The sequence below is a fragment of the Heliangelus exortis genome, chromosome 26 (genome assembly GCF_036169615.1).
Source record: "Heliangelus exortis chromosome 26, bHelExo1.hap1, whole genome shotgun sequence".
NCBI lineage: Eukaryota > Metazoa > Chordata > Aves > Apodiformes > Trochilidae > Heliangelus > Heliangelus exortis.
Window position 1 is genome coordinate 6,109,811 of NC_092447.1, and position 18,250 is coordinate 6,128,060.

Here is an 18,250-nt window from a genome sequence, read left to right on the forward strand (position 1 = left end):
GCACCAAACCACCACCATCAAAACTCGGCCTTAATTAGGACAAAGTGCTGGTGCCTGGAGGGCTTCTTTTTTTTTTTTTTTTTTTTTTTTTTTCTTTTTTTTTTTTTTTTTTTTCTTTTTTTTTTCTTTTTTTTTTTTCTTTTTTCTTTTTTTTTCTTTTTTTTTTTCTTTTTTTTTTTTTCTTCTTTTTTTTTTCTTTTTTTTTTTTTCTTTTTTTTTTTTTTTCTTTTTTTTTTCTTTTTTTTTTTTTTCTTTTTTTTTTTTTTCTTTTTTTTTCCACTTGCAGGATCTGACTTCTGCCCAGGGGATCCCCTTATCTCAATAAACATTGTTGATAATTGAGGCTCTGTCTGCTCCCCCCTAACATTGTCCCACTGCCAGCAGAGGAATCTCTCATTTCTGCAGGGCATCAGCTCAGCTCTGAACAATTCTGCCTGGTCTCCCTGATCTATCATCTTATCAAGGCTTCCCAGGGTGGGTCTGGGTGCAGGAAAGCCTCTAAGAGGGAAGCTTCCTTTAGGAAGCTGCTGGCTGCACAGCCCAGAGCTGCCAGCACACATTCCTTTGGATTTCTTGATGCTTGGAAAATGAGCTTTTCCCAAAGCACTCCAAAGGGCAAGGAGCAGAGACCCCAAGCTGGCTGCACTCATCCTGCTATGGACATCAGATTGATGCCTCTTTAAGGCTGCTTTAAAAATACTTTGAAAATGCTGCTTTCACGGGAAAAGCAGGAGGTTGATGGGAAGAACTTTGTGAGGGTTTCTGTGGAAAGTTTTGCAGGAGAGAACATCTCTCCAGTGAAGATCCTGAGCTCATCTCTCCAGATGAGCTCCTGCTGGGGCCTTTTCACCTCCCACCCCAGAAAGTTTCAGCAACCTGGGGGGGGGGAATGTGTCTGGACTCCCACCCCACCAGCAGCTGCACCTCCTCCATCTCTCTGGCTCCTTCTGCTGGGCTTGAACCACCCTGGATCCCTTCTTTTCCCTTCTCTTTTTCAGGCAGGGAAAGGTTAACTCCATATTCTTTGCTGCCAGGAAGAAGACACACATACACCCCCCACCCCTCAGCCCCAAACAATTTGCCTATTTATATCCCTGAGTTAATCAGGAGGGCCAGCACTTCCACAGCAACCTGATTAAAAATTAGGAGAGAGGATTCTGTAGTGGTGCCTTTTAATACCAACCCCCAAACCCTGGGAGTGCAGTGGATGAATAATGGATCATGGCTCCATCCTACCAGCTCCTTGCCTCTCCTTCTTCTCTTTTTATCTTTCAGTCTTCTCCCCCTCCTCCTTTCCCAGGCTGGAGTTTGAGGCAGGAATATCTCCATCCTTCATTTTGCTGAGTTTAGAGCTGCTGAGCTGCATCCCTGATTCCTCTTCATCAGCCCCAAGTCCCCTGCTCAGTGAACCTGGGGACCATCAATAATTCATGGCCATGGTAACCACCTACTTGGGAAGATGGAACCAGGACCCATCCTCTCCCCTTTTCTTCTCCTCATCTCCTTAAGCCTTGCTGCTGATCCTACAGAGGAGCAAAATGGGTTGGAAAACAAAGGTTTCTGGCACAGGGAAGACAAACAGTTCCATCCAGGAGGTTGTCCCATGCCCACCAGGTGTCACAGACAGCTGGGCTGCTCTGAGGGGGTGATGTTAAACCAGTGACTGCAAAAAAAAACCTTCAGATGTCAGCCAGTGGGACAGGACAGCAGTCAGGAATATTAAACAACCCACTGGAAAAAAGTCCCTTCATTTAATTCCAAGGTGCTCTTCAGAGAAAGGCTTGTGAATTGGGGTTGTTTTTTTTTTTCTCTGCTCCACTAGATGAATTTCCAATATTTTTCAAGCTGAGGTCAAATTTAATTAATACCTTCAGTGAGGGAAAAAAAAATATTGAAAAATATCAGCTTGGGTTTGTTAAACAGCATAGAGTCCTCCAGTGAAAGGTTTTGTTGGTTTGGGTTTTTTTTAAGTGAAAAGAAATACTTTCTTGATTGTTAAAGAGCATCAGAACGAAGCAGAAATTCCCACATTTTCACATTTCAACTAACACAAACCATAGATTTCTCACTTTTTTTTTATTTTCCCTCCACTCTTTCAGCCTGAAAAAAAAAAAGTACATTTTGGAACCATGTAGCAAATCTTCCCCCCACCAGCACCCCCTCCTCCCCCATCCTCTCCAGTGCCTGGGTTCCACCCACTGAGCTGAAAAATCCCATTACTCACAGCGTTTGGCAGATGTCTGTGTGAGCAGCCTTGTGTGCAGCCAGCACAGCTGCCTTGCCTACTAATCCTCTGCCTCTGCCACCTTGGAATTGCCAACCAGCAGAATCCCTGCCCCAGCTCCTGAATCCTGCCCAGCACTGGAGGAGCCAGCAAGGAATTTTTGAAAATATTTCTCAGGCAGCTAAAAAACCCTGGGAGCTCAGGAGCAGGGGGTTTCAGAGCCCAATTCTGACATCCACTTTGCATGGTTCAGCGTGGTGTCAGCTCAAGGAGAAGGAACCATCCCTTATTTAAAAAAAAAAAAACCAACAGCTCCACTTTGGGGGAAAAGCAGGAGGTTTCCCCTCTGGGTGAGGATGCTGTGGATCAGGATTGGTGTCTCCTCCTGAGCAGCAATTTTTTTCTACGTGAAGCTAACAGGAGCTCTGCTTGGGCAAGAGGGATGGATTTCCACTGTGTTCTCCACATTTCTGGTGGATTCTCAATGCTGCAGGGACCCCAAGAGCTCCTGGAACGGGCCAGGATGGGGGTGGGCAATGTGTCTGTACCAACCCTGGTTCCCAAAGGCTGTGGCTGGGAAGAGCAGATCCAAGCAGGGGACCAGGGATGAAAAGTCCTCTCTGCAGGATGGAAGGACAGATCCTCCCCTCTAGCAGGATTTCCCATCCAAATTTCCCATCTCTTCCCATGCTGGGGGTGGTTGGAGATGGCAGCCAAGGAGGGGACCATGTCCAGATGCTCCTCAGCTCCTGCTTCCCTGTTCCCTCCTGTCCTTGAAGCATCAAGGAACAGAGATGCCCAAGGGCTGTAATGCAGACACAGCCTCACAGGGGCTGAGGAGCTTTCAAAGGAAGGTTGAGATCTTAAATGTCTCCTTGACACCCCCAGCAAAATCTGCTTTCACAGAGGGAGATGTTTAAAAGCCTCATTGTGGTGAGAGGGAATAATCTGCCCAAGCACATGGAGTTTTGCATTCCCTTTATTTTTTTTTTTCCAGCTGACAGCAGCACAGGGGAAGGCTGAAAGCCAGGGGGGAAATCAAAGCAGAGCAAGGGAGGGCTCCAGGGTTCCTCCAGCTCTCAGTGACAGGACACTGCCAAGGGAACCCTCTTCAAAAGCTGGCACCTGGCAACCTGGTGCCCATAATGAGCTGTTTCCCCTCGAGTGCAATAAGAAACAGACCAAATCCAGGCCTCCTGCCCTTCTCCTCACCCTCCTCTACCTCCCAGATTGCAGTCACAGGGCTGCCCAAAACCTTTCATCCTCTGTCTACCAGAACCAGTCACAGTCTCAGGCCCCAGCTTGCTCCAGGAAGGTTGGTTTGATGATAACAAATGACATTATCCTCTCTCTGCTTTTTTTTTTTTTTTTCCTTGCAGTTCCTCCAGATGACCCTGTCATTTTGGGAGGACCTGTCATCAGCATGAGAGCAGGGGACCCCCTCAACCTGACCTGCCATGCAGACAATGCCAAGCCAGCAGCTTCCATCCTCTGGCTGAGGAAAGGAGAAGTCATCAACGGAGCCACCTATTCCAAGGTGAGGCAGGATGGAGCTGGGGACACTCACTGTGCCCTCCCTTGGCTTCAGGAAGTTGTTCCAGGCCTGGCACTGCCCTTCTCACAACCCCAGAACAGCTCAGCCACTGCCTTCAGCTGAGGTTCTCACCCTGCATCACCCCACAAAACCTTCACAAGAGGATGCAAGTGACAAACCGCAAACTGTGAGAAACCCAACCACTGCCCTGAATTTGGCTGCCACATCTTAGAGCTGCCCAAAAATCCCCCTTCTCCCCCCAAAACCCTGCCTGGGTGTGGTGTTACCCTCATCTGCAGCCCCACACCACCCTGAGCAGAAACTCTGGATCAAACAGTGGTTGCAGTGACATTCATCTCCTCCTCCTCCAACTGCAATTTTCCAAGAAAAATTGTCAGGGTTGTTGGCATTTTTTAATTTAAAGGGAAAAGCCTTTATTGGGTCATAAAGGAAAACATCAAAGAGCAATCAGCAGCATGCTCAGAATGGGTTCCCACATGTTCTTCTGTTTTTAGATGCTTGGTAAGTGCTCAAGATTCAGTAACACTTGACATCCCTAATGAACATCTCTAAAGAGCAAAATGCCAGGCACAAAATGGGTCAGTTTGCAGCCATTTGTAATGCAAGCAAACTTCAAAGCCAGGAGTCAAAGGCATCCATTCCTCTTGGAGCTCCTGCAGATCCTCTAAATAAACATTTCAACCCTCTGGTGCCACTGTCAAGTCTCCACCCAGCCTTGTTCCAGCACATCCCTATGGGCTTGGAAAAGCAGAGGGGCTTGGGCAGCTTCCTGGCCTCCTCCCTTTCACCCCCCAGAGGACACTTGGTCCCCCAGCAGAAGCTGAGCTGCCTCCTTGGTAGCTGATGGGTGGAAAAAAGAGGGGGGAAATGATCCCATCCCCCTGCCTGGAGTGCAAGAGGCAGCATTAATTAAAGCCAGGGAGAACTGACCTCTCCCTCCAATCAAGTGGAATTAATTAAGCATCAGGCCATTGACATGCAGCTGCTTATAACTTGTTTCCTTCACCCCAAAGCCTTCTTTTCCACTGCAGACTGCTCACAGTTGAGCCCTCTTCCTTTCAGGTCCCCAAGCAGAGAAGGAAGGATGCTCCAGAATGCTCCCCTTTTGTTTTTCAATCTTTCCAGCAACAACAAGAAGAGCAAAAAGAACCTCCCAAGCTAAGCTTTTCATGTCCCACCCCCCATGCAGGGCAGATACCTCCATGGCATTGGAAGCAGGGGTCAGGGATGGGAAGGAAGAAGTCCTGTCCTGTATTCTCCCCTCCTCACAAACCTCACTTTCTCCTGACTTTCACCATGAGGCCCTTCCACAAACACATCCCTGCCATGAGCAGGGAAAAAGGATGCTCCAGAACCAGGTGGTCAGGCAGCACCAGCATGGTCACCTTAGACACTGCAGTCCAGGACATGCCCAAGGCACCTTAACTTGAGCAATTTGGGGGTTGTCTTAGCCTGAGCCTATTAAAGAAGAAAAACTACCTTTAAAAAAAACCCCCATCACCCTGCAACCTTTTCTACTGAGTGGGAATCTCTTTGTTTCTTTGGCTTTCCAACTCACCAACCAATTCATCTGCACAGGTTTAGCATCCACCATATCCTCACCCCGAAAGTAGGGCTGTTCCACAAGGGAAGGGCACACAAGGGGATAATAAAGCAAGCCCAGGGCAGCATCCTTACCACTGCGGGCAGAGCAGGTTTAGGTGATCACCAAAAGACAAACCAGAGCAGGGATGGTTTCCCATCTGGGCCTGATGGTTTTCATGGCACCTGGTGTCACCACCCAGAGCTGGAGAAGGTGGCCCAGGAAGGTTTTGCACTCCCTGGGGGAGCTGACAGCAGGTTCAAGAAGCTGGATGTCCAATCTGTCTCCTGCTTTCCAGGGGTGATGGGTGCCATTTCCCACTGGAGCTATGATTCCCAGGGGCTGGAAGTGAAGTGCCCAGTTCCCAGGAGTTCTGTCCCTGCTGGTTCCTTCTGACTCCCCCCAGCTGTGAGCAGCCAGGGCTGAGCTCTTGGCCAGGTCCTGTAGGAATCTGCCTTTTCTCATCCCAGTTTTTCCCCCCCCAGCAGACCCTGCTCCGTGATGGGAAGAGGGAGAGCATCATGAGCACCCTTTTCATCTCCCCCTCTGACATCGAAAATGGGGAGAGCATCGTCTGCCGTGCCACCAACAAAGCCATCCCCAGTGGCAAGGAGACCTCTGTCACCATCGATATCCAGCGTGAGTACACAGCCCCCCAGCTGGGTCTGGGGACAGGGGGCTCCCCACATCAGGCTGAGCCCACCCAGGAGCAGGCACAGGGGGTTGGGGGGTTCCCTGGATAGGGCTTTACTGGTGCTGTGACATTCACCAACTTCCAATCATCTGGGATGTCCCCAGTGAGCCAGGACTGTTGGTAAATGATGGAGAGAGGCTTGGGGAGCTCTTCTGCCAGCTCCCTCATCACCTCTGGGGGGATCCCATCTGGTCCCATAGACTTGTGGGGATCCAAGCAGCTCAGGAGGTCACTGACTGTGTCCTGTTCAGATTCTTGTCTCGACAGAGTGGCTGAGAGCAGCCAGACAGAAAGGGACCTGGGAGTCTGGATTGCCAGGAAGCTGAACAGGAGCCAGCAGTGTGCCCAGGTGGCCAAGAAGGCCAATGGCATCCTGGGCTGGCTCAGGAACAGCGTGGCCAGCAGGTCCAGGGAAGGGATTCTGCCCCTGTGCTCACCTTGAGTCCTGTGTCCAGTTCTGGGCCCCTCAGCTCAGGAAGGAGATTGAGGTGCTGGAGCAGGTCCAGAGAAGAGCAAGGAGGCTGGGAAGGGATCCAGCACAAGTCCTGTGAGGAAGGGCTGAGGGAGCTGGGGGTGTTGAGGCTGGAGAAGAGGAGGCTCAGGGGAGACCTCATCACTCTCTCCAACTCCCTGAAAGGAGGTTGGAGCCAGGGGGGGGTTGGGCTCTATCAGTCAGACAAGAGGCCATGGGCTTCAGCTCTGCCAGGGGAGGGCTAGGTTGGATATTAGGAAAAATTCTTTCCAGAGAGGGTGCTCAGGCATTAGAATGGGCTGCCCAGGGAGGGGGTGGATTCTCCATCCCTGGAGGTTTTTAAGCAGAGCCTGGATGTGGCACTCAGTGCCAGGGCCTGGGAACCACGGGGGGAGAGGATCAAGGGTTGGACTTGATGATCTCAGAGGTGCTTTCCAGCCCAGCTCATTCTATGATTCTATGTCCTGGGTAACTTCTGGGCATCAGACATGGGGGCCCAGCCACCTGCCCTGAGCCAGCTCTGTGGAGCAGGGAGAGATCCCAGAGGGTTCAGGCTGAGCAAGCAGCATCTCTGGACACAGCCAAAAGCAGAGATAAAGCCCTTTGAGATTTCTGGTCCAAACCCACGTGCTTCCAGTCTTACAAGGGAGTTTTTTGTACTGTTCTCCACTGGGATAACAACGTGTGAGATGCCTCCTCAGTGGGAAGGCTCCCTCCTGGGAAGTGGCAGTCACCAGCTGTGTGCTGAGAGCCAGATCATTTACCCTTTACTGTAAAAAAAACCCAAACCCTTCCTCCCTCTCTAAGCCACGTTTCTCTCTCTTCCTCCCCTCTGTAGCTGTTGCTCTCAGGCTCATCCTGACCTCCCTCCAGCCAGGCTTCATTTGCACACACCATCCCTGCAGCTGTATTTACCAACAATTTGCAAATGCAGGGTGTTCAATATTAGCATGCCAGCTGCTTCCCAGGGCCCAATTAAAATTGACTGAACAAATTCAAACCCAGCTAAAAAAAAAATAAAATAAAATAAAAAAAAAAAAAAAAAAAAAAAAAAAAATCACTATTTAAGACTTCCAACTTTCACTGCTGGAAGATTAACAGGCTCTGGGGTCACGGGGTGGCATGTCCTGACAGAACAGGCCAGATAAAATGAGATAATAACAGGGGGTTATTTCACAGCCAGCAAACAGTTACAATAGCTGGGGACACAGGGGTGTTGGCATCAACCACACAGAGCTGGGGACATGGTTACACCGTGGGTACAGTGAGGGGCAGGAGATGTGAGCTGAATCCCTGAAGCCACTGGGATGGGCTTTGGAAAGAGAAAAACCCAATAAAGAACACCAATTTCCACCCTGAGCCATTAAATACTCCGTGTTGGGCAAGAAATAATAATAATAATAGTAATAATAATAATAATAATAATAATAATAATAATAATAATAATAATAAAAACAACCCATCCAGCTATTAGAAGTGTGTTGTTCTTAATGGGGGTCTAATGAGGATACCAACTTCCCAGGGCTGGATGGAAGGACAGAAAAAGCCCAAGATGATTTAACCAACCTCCCATGGGGTGGTTATGTACCAGCCTGCACAAGCCATTGGGTTTAAGTCCCAACCCAGCAGGGAATTGGCTGCTTTCATTTTGCCAAGAGCTAAAAGTACATTTTCTGAAGAAAAAATTCTCTGGGCCACTCATTTCTCCTGAGGAAACATCCTGAGCAAGGCTGGCTACGTGCCCTTCTGTATCACCCTGGTCAGGAGGGGAGATCCTTCCCCTGGGTCATCTCCCAACATTTGGCAGAGAAGAAGAAGCTTGAAGGGAAAAAAGAAATGGCTTCTTCAAGGATAAAGAGGTGGGGACCAGGTCTGGGCTCTCCCTTCCTCTTATTTCACCCTGGAACCCACACATCTCTTGCAAAATAATCCCAGGGAACCAAAAATAATCCCTTCCAGGAAGCCTCAGCCTGGGAGATCAATCCTCCTGCTTTCCTTTCCTTCTGCAACTCAGAAGAAGACCCAAACCCCTCAGAGGCAGCAGGGGGGATGATCTCCTACCCGGGGCAGAGAATCTCCCAAAGGTGAGGTTTGGCTCCCATCAATCCCCTGCAGGCACTGCCTGACCATCTCAGCAGCCATGAAATAGCTGAGTAATAAAATACTAACAAAGAAATAAAAAATAAAAAAAAAAAGGGGAGGGGAGTGGGGGGGAAGGGAATTGAGGGAAAAAAAAAAAAAAAAAAGAAAACCCCAGAGCAGGGTCTGTAATGGAAACACTAAGTGACTCCAGCTGGAACATCTGTTGGATGTGATTTCCGTTCCAGCAGCCACATCAAAGTCAGCCTCCTGTGAGTTATGCACCGAACATCACAAGTGGGATTAAAATCATGTTTAATAGTTTGATATGCCATAAACTATTTATACTGCCAGGCCCGGTGGCTCTCTGGGCGCGCCGGGATGGGGAGGAGCAGGGTTATTGCTTATCCAAAGCCATTTGCTCCAAGCCTCTCAGCAGTTGTTCATTTTTACACCTTTTTTTTTGTTTGTTTGTTTTTCATGGCAAGAAGGTGCTCGAGTGCATCTGGATTTTTTGCAGGAGGTGGGAGAAGGAGGAAGCAAGTGGAGCAGGGCTGGAACACGTTTCTCCTTGGAGCATCCGAGTATTTTATTCCCTTTTGTGATCTGTGGGAAAGCCCAGAGGCATTTTCCAGCTTCTTGTTCCTCCTCATCTGGCCCCAAAAAGATGCTTTTGGGTTCAGGGTGGAGGTTTGGAAGGGCTTGTCTGGGGGTCAGGAGGGACAGGTCCCTGAGCATGGTACCTGCAGCCCATGGAGCTGAGCCCCAGACCCCAGCACTCATTTTCCAGGTGCTGATGGAGAACAGGGGGAGCTGAGGGGTTTGCTCATCTCCCTCACAGCTGGTGGGGAGGGATGCTGGTGCCCCAGTCTGAGCATGCTCCAGGGGTACCTGGTTCATGAAAATCCTAAAGTTATTTTGGTTGGAAAAGACCTTTAAGACCACCACATCTGCCAAGGCCACCGTGTCCCTCAGCACCACATCCCCAGGGCTCTGACACTCCATCAGGGATGGGGACTCCAGCCCTGCCCTGCGAAGCCTGGGACAGGGCCTGACAACTCTTTCAGGGAAGAAATTGTTCCCAATATCCAACCTAAACATGGCAGCATTTGCATGCACGCTGTCCCCCCAGCTGCCTGTGGGCTGGCTCTATCTGATTCCATCATTCAAATTAATTACAAGAAGCCAGGCAGGAATTATAATTGTAAGCGAGTGGAACTACATCCTGATGAGTTACAATTTGTCTCTTTTTTTTTTTTTTTTTTTTTTCCTCTCTCTCTCTCTTTTTTTTTTTTTTTTAATTTCCTCTAAAAAACCCCAAAACATCCTCACACACCGGACCCCCACGCTGTTAGAAAACCCCAATCCCATTTGTGAAAAGATCAAAGACTTTTAATTCATTGCCTTGGCGCTTTTTTTGTGTGTGTGTGTCCCTTTTTTAATCTGTTGGGGTTTTGTTGGGTTTTCTTGTTGTTTTTTTTTTTCTAGTTTGAGTGCAGGAGGGAGCCAGGCTCATTTTAATACAAAGAGGCTCCTCAACAAATGGCAAGCACAGCTCCTAACCCATCAAACAATGGGGAAGCTCCTTAAAGAGAAGCATGATTCATATTTAACAAAAGCAGGTGATGAGCTGTTGTTGGCTAACAATAGGCAAGTCTCACCCTGCCTGCAAATGAATTAGGAGCCCACTGGATAGCTCCGGGCTCTTCCTTTGGGGGGAGCTCATTTGTATTCCCAACTGCACCCCTCTTTATTGTCATTCCCATTGCACATTTTCAGCTGAGATTAGGGGAAATTGAAAATACCTGTAATTTGTCCCCTCATCAGCATTTCCCTGTGGAGGAGGAGGAGGATGGAGGCAAGTGCCTTGGCTCCCAGCAAGAGGAGGAGGATGAGGAGGAGGATGAGGAGGATGAGGAGAAGGATGAGGAGGATGAGGATGAGGAGGAGGAGGAGGAAGAGAAGGAGGAGGAGAAGGAGGAAGAGGAGGATAAGGAGGAGGATGAGGAAGATCAGGAGGATGAGGAGGAGGAGGATGAGGAGGAGGAAGAGGAGGAGGAGGCCCCATGCTGTTGGTCTCCAAGGTCACTGCCCAGGCCATCTCCAAGGCTCCATCCTCAACCTTGCTGCAAAATGATCTCAGCCCACGCCATGCCTGGGAGGGAGAGGTTGGAATAAGATTATTCCCTCCATTATTCCCATTATTCCCTTCACCTGGAGTCCTGCCTTTGCCCACCACAGCTCCTCACAGCCAGGAGGTTTCACCCATTTGCAAAATGACAGCAGAAGAGGTGGCAGCCAAGATGTTCTCCCATCCCAGGGCCATGCCTGGGAAAAGGCTCTGAGCAGTTCCCAGGGGTCCAGGACTTTCCAGCAGAGCCCTGACTGATGAGTCAGGGTGGAGGAAGCTGGGGCAGGGAGAAGCTGGCAGGGAAGCTTCCAGCTCTATGGAGGATGCTGACACTCTTGGAGCTTGCCTGGGATTCAGGGCTCCTCAGCATCCGACCAGCAAATGGAGCATCCCAGGTGTAGGTTGGGAAGGGCCTTCAGGATCACCAAGTTCACCCAGCACTGCCAAGTCCACCACCAAACTGTGTCCCCAAGCCCCTGACCCATGTCCCTAAGGCACTGAATCAGGTCCCTCAGGGCACCTCCAGCCCTGCTATCTCAGACTCCCACTCCCAGGGCAGGAGGACCCATTAGCTGGACCCAGGAGCTGGGCTCAGCTCCTCTCCACCACTTCAGAGCAGTCTCCAAGGGCACAACTGGTTTATCAGGCACTCAGAAAACCTCTCCATGAGGCCATTTCTTTCTGCTTCTCCCCATACATCAGGTCCCATCCTGAAATCCAAAAGCTGCATCCTCTCAGACAGCATGAAAACTTAAAACAACTCTGGATCTTCATATTCCTCATCTAAACATGGCAACCTGTCCTTTTCTCCCATGTTTTAATCGTTCTCCTCTACATTTTGTTTGCCACCAAAGCATTTAGCTGCTTAACAGGTAAGAAGGAGAAGTGAAGCCCAGCACCAGTTGGCAGAACAGAGGCTGGGGACACCAAGAGGGACTTGGCAGGGCTGATCAGGCTGATGGAAGAGCAGCAATGCCACTTTCAAGTTAGCCCAGAGACAAAAGATCATCATTACCCAGCAGGATATGAAATGGGAGCTTTTCCAAGTGATTTCCTGGAAGGGGAATCAGAGCTATGTTGAAGTGAAATGTTCCATGGGGGGATGTGGAGTGGCTCCTGCTCTGTCTGATCTGACACCCTCCCAGAGCACCCTGCTGACACCCACCTGCCTTGCAGAGCCCTAAATGTTCATGTTGAGGAGCCTCAGGGCTTTTTCTGTGTTTTCTTAACACCCAGTTTTGCTTTTTCAGACCCAGAAGGCTGTCAGGCAGCAGGCCAGGGGATGCAGGGCTCTGCTTTTGGGGTGCTCATCTCTTTGTGTCTCTCTCTCCTTTCAGACCCACCCCTGGTGAACTTGTCCGTGGAGCCACAGCCTGTCCTAGAGGATAACACTGTGAAATTCCACTGCTCTGCCAAGGCCAACCCAGCTGTCACCCAGTACAGGTGAGGTGACCCAGCAGCACCACTCAGCTCCCTCTGTCCCCTCCTCACTGCTCAAAGTCCTTTCATCCAGGTGACCCAGGAGTGGCTCTGCCCATGGTTTCTCGTGGCCATCCCAGGTGGCTTGGTGGCCACTGAAGCTCACGCCCTTGATCTCTGCTGTCCTCTGCTGCCATGGCCTGGTCCTCTCCCCATCATCCCCACTGCTCCCTCTCCCTGGCTCTGCTCCTGCCTGGCTGATGCTGTTACACATCCCTTGCTCTCCCCTTGCCTCTCTGCCAGCCCTTAGGGGATGGTTTGCTGCATGCAGCAGGTCCTGGGGCAGCTCCATTGGTGCCTTGGAGTGGTGAGGAGGCTTGGCACCAAGCTGGCAGAGCCATCTGTTTGGGGACATCATGAGCAAAGCATGCTGGATGCAAAGGCTATCCTGGGAAAATTCCTTTTTATTTAAGTTTTTGTGGGCTCACTCTTTTATGGGTTGCGCAATCCAGCTCCTTCACCCTCTCCGTGTAACCCTCAAGCTCTGTGTAACCCTTATCCCCCCCCATGGGATCTCCAACCCTTGCTCCAAGTGAGCAGGAGCAGGACAGCACCAGTTGGGGGGCTCATTTGGCACTGGTGAGGCCACCAAAGGGCCTCAGAAGTTGCACCAGTGGGGATGGGCAGGTGCCTGGGGCTCCCTCCTTGCACCCCTGCACCAAGGCAGCCTCAGTCCTCCCAGGATCACAAGTCACCAAGGTATGGCAGAGACTGATGAGCAGGTGGCTGAAACCCACTCATTTTTACCTGTGTTTCACCCAGTTGGTCCCAGTGGCTGCAGAAGGGGAGCAGGAAGCTCTGCACCCAGCCCTGGACTCTTGGAGGTGGGGATAGAGGCAGCTGGAACTAGAGAGCATCACTTGTCTCTAAGAGATTCTCAGTCTAAGCTGATAAAATAGGGGTATGGAAAGCAGGTTGGGTTGTCAGCATCCTTTGTGAGAGGAGAAGGAGAAGGAGAAGGAGAAGGAGAAAGGAGAAAGGAGAAAGGAGAAAGGGACAAGGGAGAAGGGAGAAGGGAGAAGGGAGAAGGGAGAAGGGAGAAGGGAGAAGGGAGAAGAGAAGGAGAGGAGCTCCAGCTTCTGGTGAGGAAACCTCATTCCTGAGCCAGCATAGGAACATTTCCCAGCAGGAAGGTTCCCCCATCCATCACTCAGCACTCCTGCCTCCAGGTCAGGAGCTCTCAGGCCCTGTGATCAGTTGTGTTCCTGCACCAGCCTTGGTTGGCAATAATGGAAAAGGCCCCTCCAGGGACAGGTTTCCATGACCTGCCTCCCACAGCTTCATTACTGCAATGGAGTGTGCTGGTAGGGATGGTTCCCCCTGGCTGGGTATCTCTGATCAGCACAACAAACAGTAATTGCCTTCCCAGGTACACAGCAGAGTTATTAATTTGAGAAGTCAATTAATGTCAAACACACAAAAAGCCCTGGTTTCATATTTACAGTTTGGAGGAGAATGAAGGAGGTGGCAATCTGGGCCCAAGACAATAAGGTTCTAATCTGACCCAGGTGGCTGGGATTGATTCTGGTGCAGCTGACAGCAAAACCACCACCTTTGGTCAAGGCACCAGGTGGTGGCAGGAGCCAGGCACAATTTCTGCTCCAAAGGCATCAGACCTGATCCTTTCACATCACCCCTGAACCCACCTGGGGCTGATCGGAGGATCCACCTTGAAGGTTCCCATCTGGGTTTGCTCCTTCCTCCCTCTGGCTGCATGGCCAGGGTGATGCTTTGCTGCCCCAGCCACCCCACTCCTCCTGTCTTTGGTGCCATCTCATTAGCACAGGGGTTTTGCTGTCCCCTGTAGTGGCAAATGCCACCCCCAGGCCATGGCCCTGTGTCTTGTCACCTGCATGGGACATCCAAGCCAGGGAATAAATGGCCAAGGAGGGATGGGTGGGGGGTAACAGGGCATGGAAAGCCCCAGGGCTGAGATACCTGGGGGTGTGAAAAGGCAGAATATGAGCTCAGTGTCATCCCCAGGGCCACTTGGGACCCCCTCACTGCTGAAAATTTACTTATTCTGCCTTTAAAAACAAACAGTGGAGAGAAAGTGTGATATTGTTTTTCTCCCCAGGGAGAGAACCACTTTAAAACATCTCCTGTGGCTTCCCTCAGCCTCAGATCCTGGACTTGAGCCGACGTTTCTTTTTAATACCTCCCAATGTGTTTGTCAGTAAACAGCTCTGACCACAAAGGAAGAATGTCTAAACAACATAAATCCAATTTTCTGGGCATAAATCCACAGACAGCTCAGCAGGGCCAGCCCTGCTTCCAGTCCACCAGCAAGGTGTCACCTTGCTACAATTTGCAAGGGGTGAGAGAAGTTTTGCATTGGATTTTTCTGCCTAAGAAAAAACAAAGGAGGTCAAGCACCTCACCCAGAGCATCCGTGAAGTCTGCACAGATCCCTCACACTCTTCACTGGGGCTTTAGGAGGGGGAAGGGGTAAAGAAAAAAAAAAAAAGCAAAATTCAAGACAGTTTCCCAGGAGACAAAAAAAATCTCCTTTTCTCCCCTCCAAACCCTCTGCAGAGAACATTGCTTTGATGAACTCAAGGCAGCTGCTTTTTCCTGAAGAGGTTTTAGTCCTGCTCCCTTCCATGATCCATCACACACAGGTGGGTTTTTAATGCACAGAAAACCCAGTTAGAAAGGAGCCCTCAGAGCCATCCCGCTCCTGCTCTGCCTCTTCTCTTCTGGGGGGGAGCTTTATTAATGACATTTTTGTCAGCATTGAGAGGTTGCCATAAAATATTTGGCCTCAGTTGTGTTTTCTAACAGAACAAAAAGCCAGAACCCCCTCTGCCTTCCAATTCCCTGGTGTCTCCTGGTGCTGGGGGGTGATGCAGGAAGGGCTGGGGTGTCCTTGGCTGTGGACACGGCTCCTCTGCTCTTTTTTTCAGCTGAGGACACCCTGATGCTGCAATCCCAATCCTCTTCCCTTGCTAGCAGCTGTAGCTCCTTAGAAGCATCTTTTCCCCAGGGGGTTATCTTCACCCATGCTGCCACCTGGGCTGCCAGTCCCACAGGGACAGGGGACAGGTTGGTGTCACCAAAAGCACCTTGGGGGTACAGAGGTGTCACAGGGGGGTTTGGCACAGGGGTAAACCTGGCAGCAGGGGTTTTATTACTGAACAAGCTCTGCAGACACATCCTATGGAGCCTGTAGGGTCTCACACCACGCCTGGGATCATATTCCCTTCATGCTTCACATCCCTGATGGATGCTTCCCCATCTGCTTTAGTGCCATGGACATCAGGCTGAAAGGCCAAAAAGCATCCCAGGGAGGGGACACCTTGTTTGGAGACATCCCAGGGAGGGGACACCTTGTTTACAGACATCCCAGGGAGGGGACACCTGGTTTGGACACATCCCAGGAAGGGGACACCTCGTTTGCAGAGATCCCAGGGAGGGGACACCTGGTTTGCAGGCACACAGCCACAGTGCCAGGTTGGAGCAGAGGTGGCAGCCAGCACATGTGCAGGGAAATTGCACCCCCTGGCTTCCCCCCAGCAACCCCTCACCTCCCGGTGGATGATCCTGGGCAGGGGAATTTGGGAACTGAATGACTTGCTTTTGCTGGGAGCCAACGGGCAAGAAGAGGGGAAGCAGGAGAGAGTAATTAGCTGTCAGTGTTGTTCTGCCACCTGCGAGGCTGGGGAAATTAATGGGAAGCAGCAGAATCCAGGGCTACGTGAAGGGACTCCCAACCAACCCCCTTTTTGCTCACTTCAGATCTCTCTATTTGCCAATTTTTTCGGGGCTTTTGATGTCTGTTCTGTGTCTGTGGGGTGTTTTTTGTTTGCTTTTTTTTTCCATTTGGTTGGTTGAGTTTTTTTTGCCGTTCTTATTTGTTACTGGTGGTAAGAAAGGGAATCTTTAAAGTGGCAGAAGAAAATGGGCAAGTTTAATATTTCAAGAGGCAGAGTCCCTCAGCCTCTGGGGCTGCTCTGGGGATGATTATTTCTGCAGAGTGCTGGGGATTTGGTGCAGGCTGAGCACCCACCCATGGCTCACCCTGACACAGAGCTCTCACCCCAGGGCTGGCAGAGCAAATGATGCTATCTCTGTGGTCACAGGGGACACACACATCTTGAGCATTGGGCACAGATCTGGGGGACTGCTCTGCTTCCAAAACAAGTGTGGGACTGACAGACAGACAGGTGAAGGGGGAAGAGAAAGCTGTCCCTGGATGCTGCAAGGCATTTGGGAATAAAGATCACAGCTCCTCATAACTGTGTGGGCCAGAAGCTCCAGAAGCAGAGGTCAGGATCACACTCACAGACTGGGTTGAGTTGAAGGGACCTTAAAGATCATCCAGACCCACCCCTGCCATGGTCAGGGACCCCTCCCCCAGCCCAGGGTGCTCCAAGCTGCATCCAACCTTCAACACTTCCAGGAATGGGGCAGCCACAGCTTCTGGGGGCAACCTGGGGCTCAGCACCCTCACCCCAAAGAATTTCTTCCCAAAGTCCAACCTAAATCTCCCTTCTTCCACTTTGAAGCCATTGGAGGAGTCTGAGCAGAATTTATTTAGCTGCCCCTCAGGGGGTGGTGCTGGGCCCATTCCATCCCCATCCTGCAGCAGCAGGAGGTGGCATTTTGTGTTGTCCAAGCAAGCTCCCCCTGCCCAAACAGTGAAGATCTTCCTGCATCAACCAGCTGGGTGAACTGCAGCTTCCCAGGTGGCAGGGTCCTGGCCAGGCTGTCCATCATCAGTCATGGGACAAACACAGGGACCCAACTTCTCCCAAACAGATCCCCTAGATAGGAAAGAGGCAGCCCCAGCCCCAGGAGTGTGGTTGTAGCAGAGGAGGAAGATCATAGGGAAGATCAGCAAGTCCCTAATTCCTCACACTCACTCCCCAGGGACCAAATATGTTTTGATGGGATGCCCCATGCCAGAGGGCTGTATCCAAAGCAGGATGATGGGAATCAAACACCATCTCCAGGCAATGATAGGGGGGTACATCCTATTCCTGCTGATCACAATGAGAGCACAATGTTCTTCATCTATAGAGCTGAGGAATTCAGATCTTAGGGAAGGAAACACCTTTGGAATTGTTTCCTGCTGCCAGGACTGTTGAGCAGAAGGAGGTATCACCCCAGGCACTGGCAGATCTCTCTTCCAGCCAGGCTTCCACAGCTCCTTCCCTTGGTCAGCCACCCTTCTGCATGTTCACCACCCCTCTGCCCATCACTCTGAAGGCATATTTGAAATTTTTAATTCTCTCTATGACACCCAAGCTGTCCGTGCCTCTCTTCCTTTCTGCTGCTGCAGAGTATTTTCGCAAATCTCACATCTGGAAAGGTCAGGAGGGATTCTTGGCTTGTGGGAAGCTGGTGCAGGAATTTATTGGTAACTTTTGATGGTCAAGTGGTAGTTTGGTTTTGATGGTAGGGGCTCCATCTAAGGGTGCTCTGGTGGCAAAACACCAGAACATCTCCACTGGGGTCTGTGAGGGGACCTGGGGCATCCCCATGTGGTCCTGCAGAGCCTTGGGGGTTCCAGGAGGCATCAGGGAGATGATGTGAGGAGCAGCTCAGCAGAGTTCTGGTCCAGGCATCCTCACAGCCTCAGCTGGGAGAGTTGCTTTGGTTCACAGCCATTTCGTGGCATCCTTAGGACCTGCTCTCCCCCAGAACCATCTCCCTCCTTCAGTCCATCTTGGGGCAAGTGCTGATTTACCCCAGTGTGCAGGGGCTCCTTGGCTTTGCTGCCTTCCTACCTCCCATCTGCTCCCTCCTCCTCCTCCCATGGCCAAGTCTGCTGCTTGCCCAGGATGCTGCTTGGCCCCACGCTGTCCCTTGGCAGGGCTGTCACCTCCTCCTCTGCCTCCCACAGCCCAACTCAGACAGGGGAAGGGGCCCAGAGGCATTTCACAGCAGCAACAGCATAAATCTAATTTATGGACATAGCAAAATGCAGCTGAAGCAGGAGCTGGGATGAATGCAAAGCACACAGAGGTCTCAAGTTATCGGCACTGGAACATTTTTCCTGCCTGTCTGTTTTCCTGCCTGGGTTTGTCTT

At 50.8% G+C, this 18,250-nt stretch overlaps 1 protein-coding gene across 4 annotated transcripts in view; it reads left to right on the forward strand.

Moving 5' to 3' along the window:
• Window positions 1-18,250, forward strand: part of KIRREL3 (kirre like nephrin family adhesion molecule 3) — a 275,188-nt gene that overhangs the window by 233,999 nt on the left and 22,939 nt on the right. For 2 of the 4 annotated variants that reach the window (XM_071768845.1, XM_071768847.1), the window contains exons 5-7: window positions 3,604-3,761; window positions 5,847-6,000; window positions 12,075-12,180. In XM_071768845.1, the coding sequence (XP_071624946.1) occupies window positions 3,604-3,761; window positions 5,847-6,000; window positions 12,075-12,180 (418 nt within the window). The remainder of the gene's footprint in view (window positions 1-3,603; window positions 3,762-5,846; window positions 6,001-12,074; window positions 12,181-18,250) is intronic. The other 2 variants (XM_071768846.1, XM_071768848.1) reach the window with 1 other exon arrangement.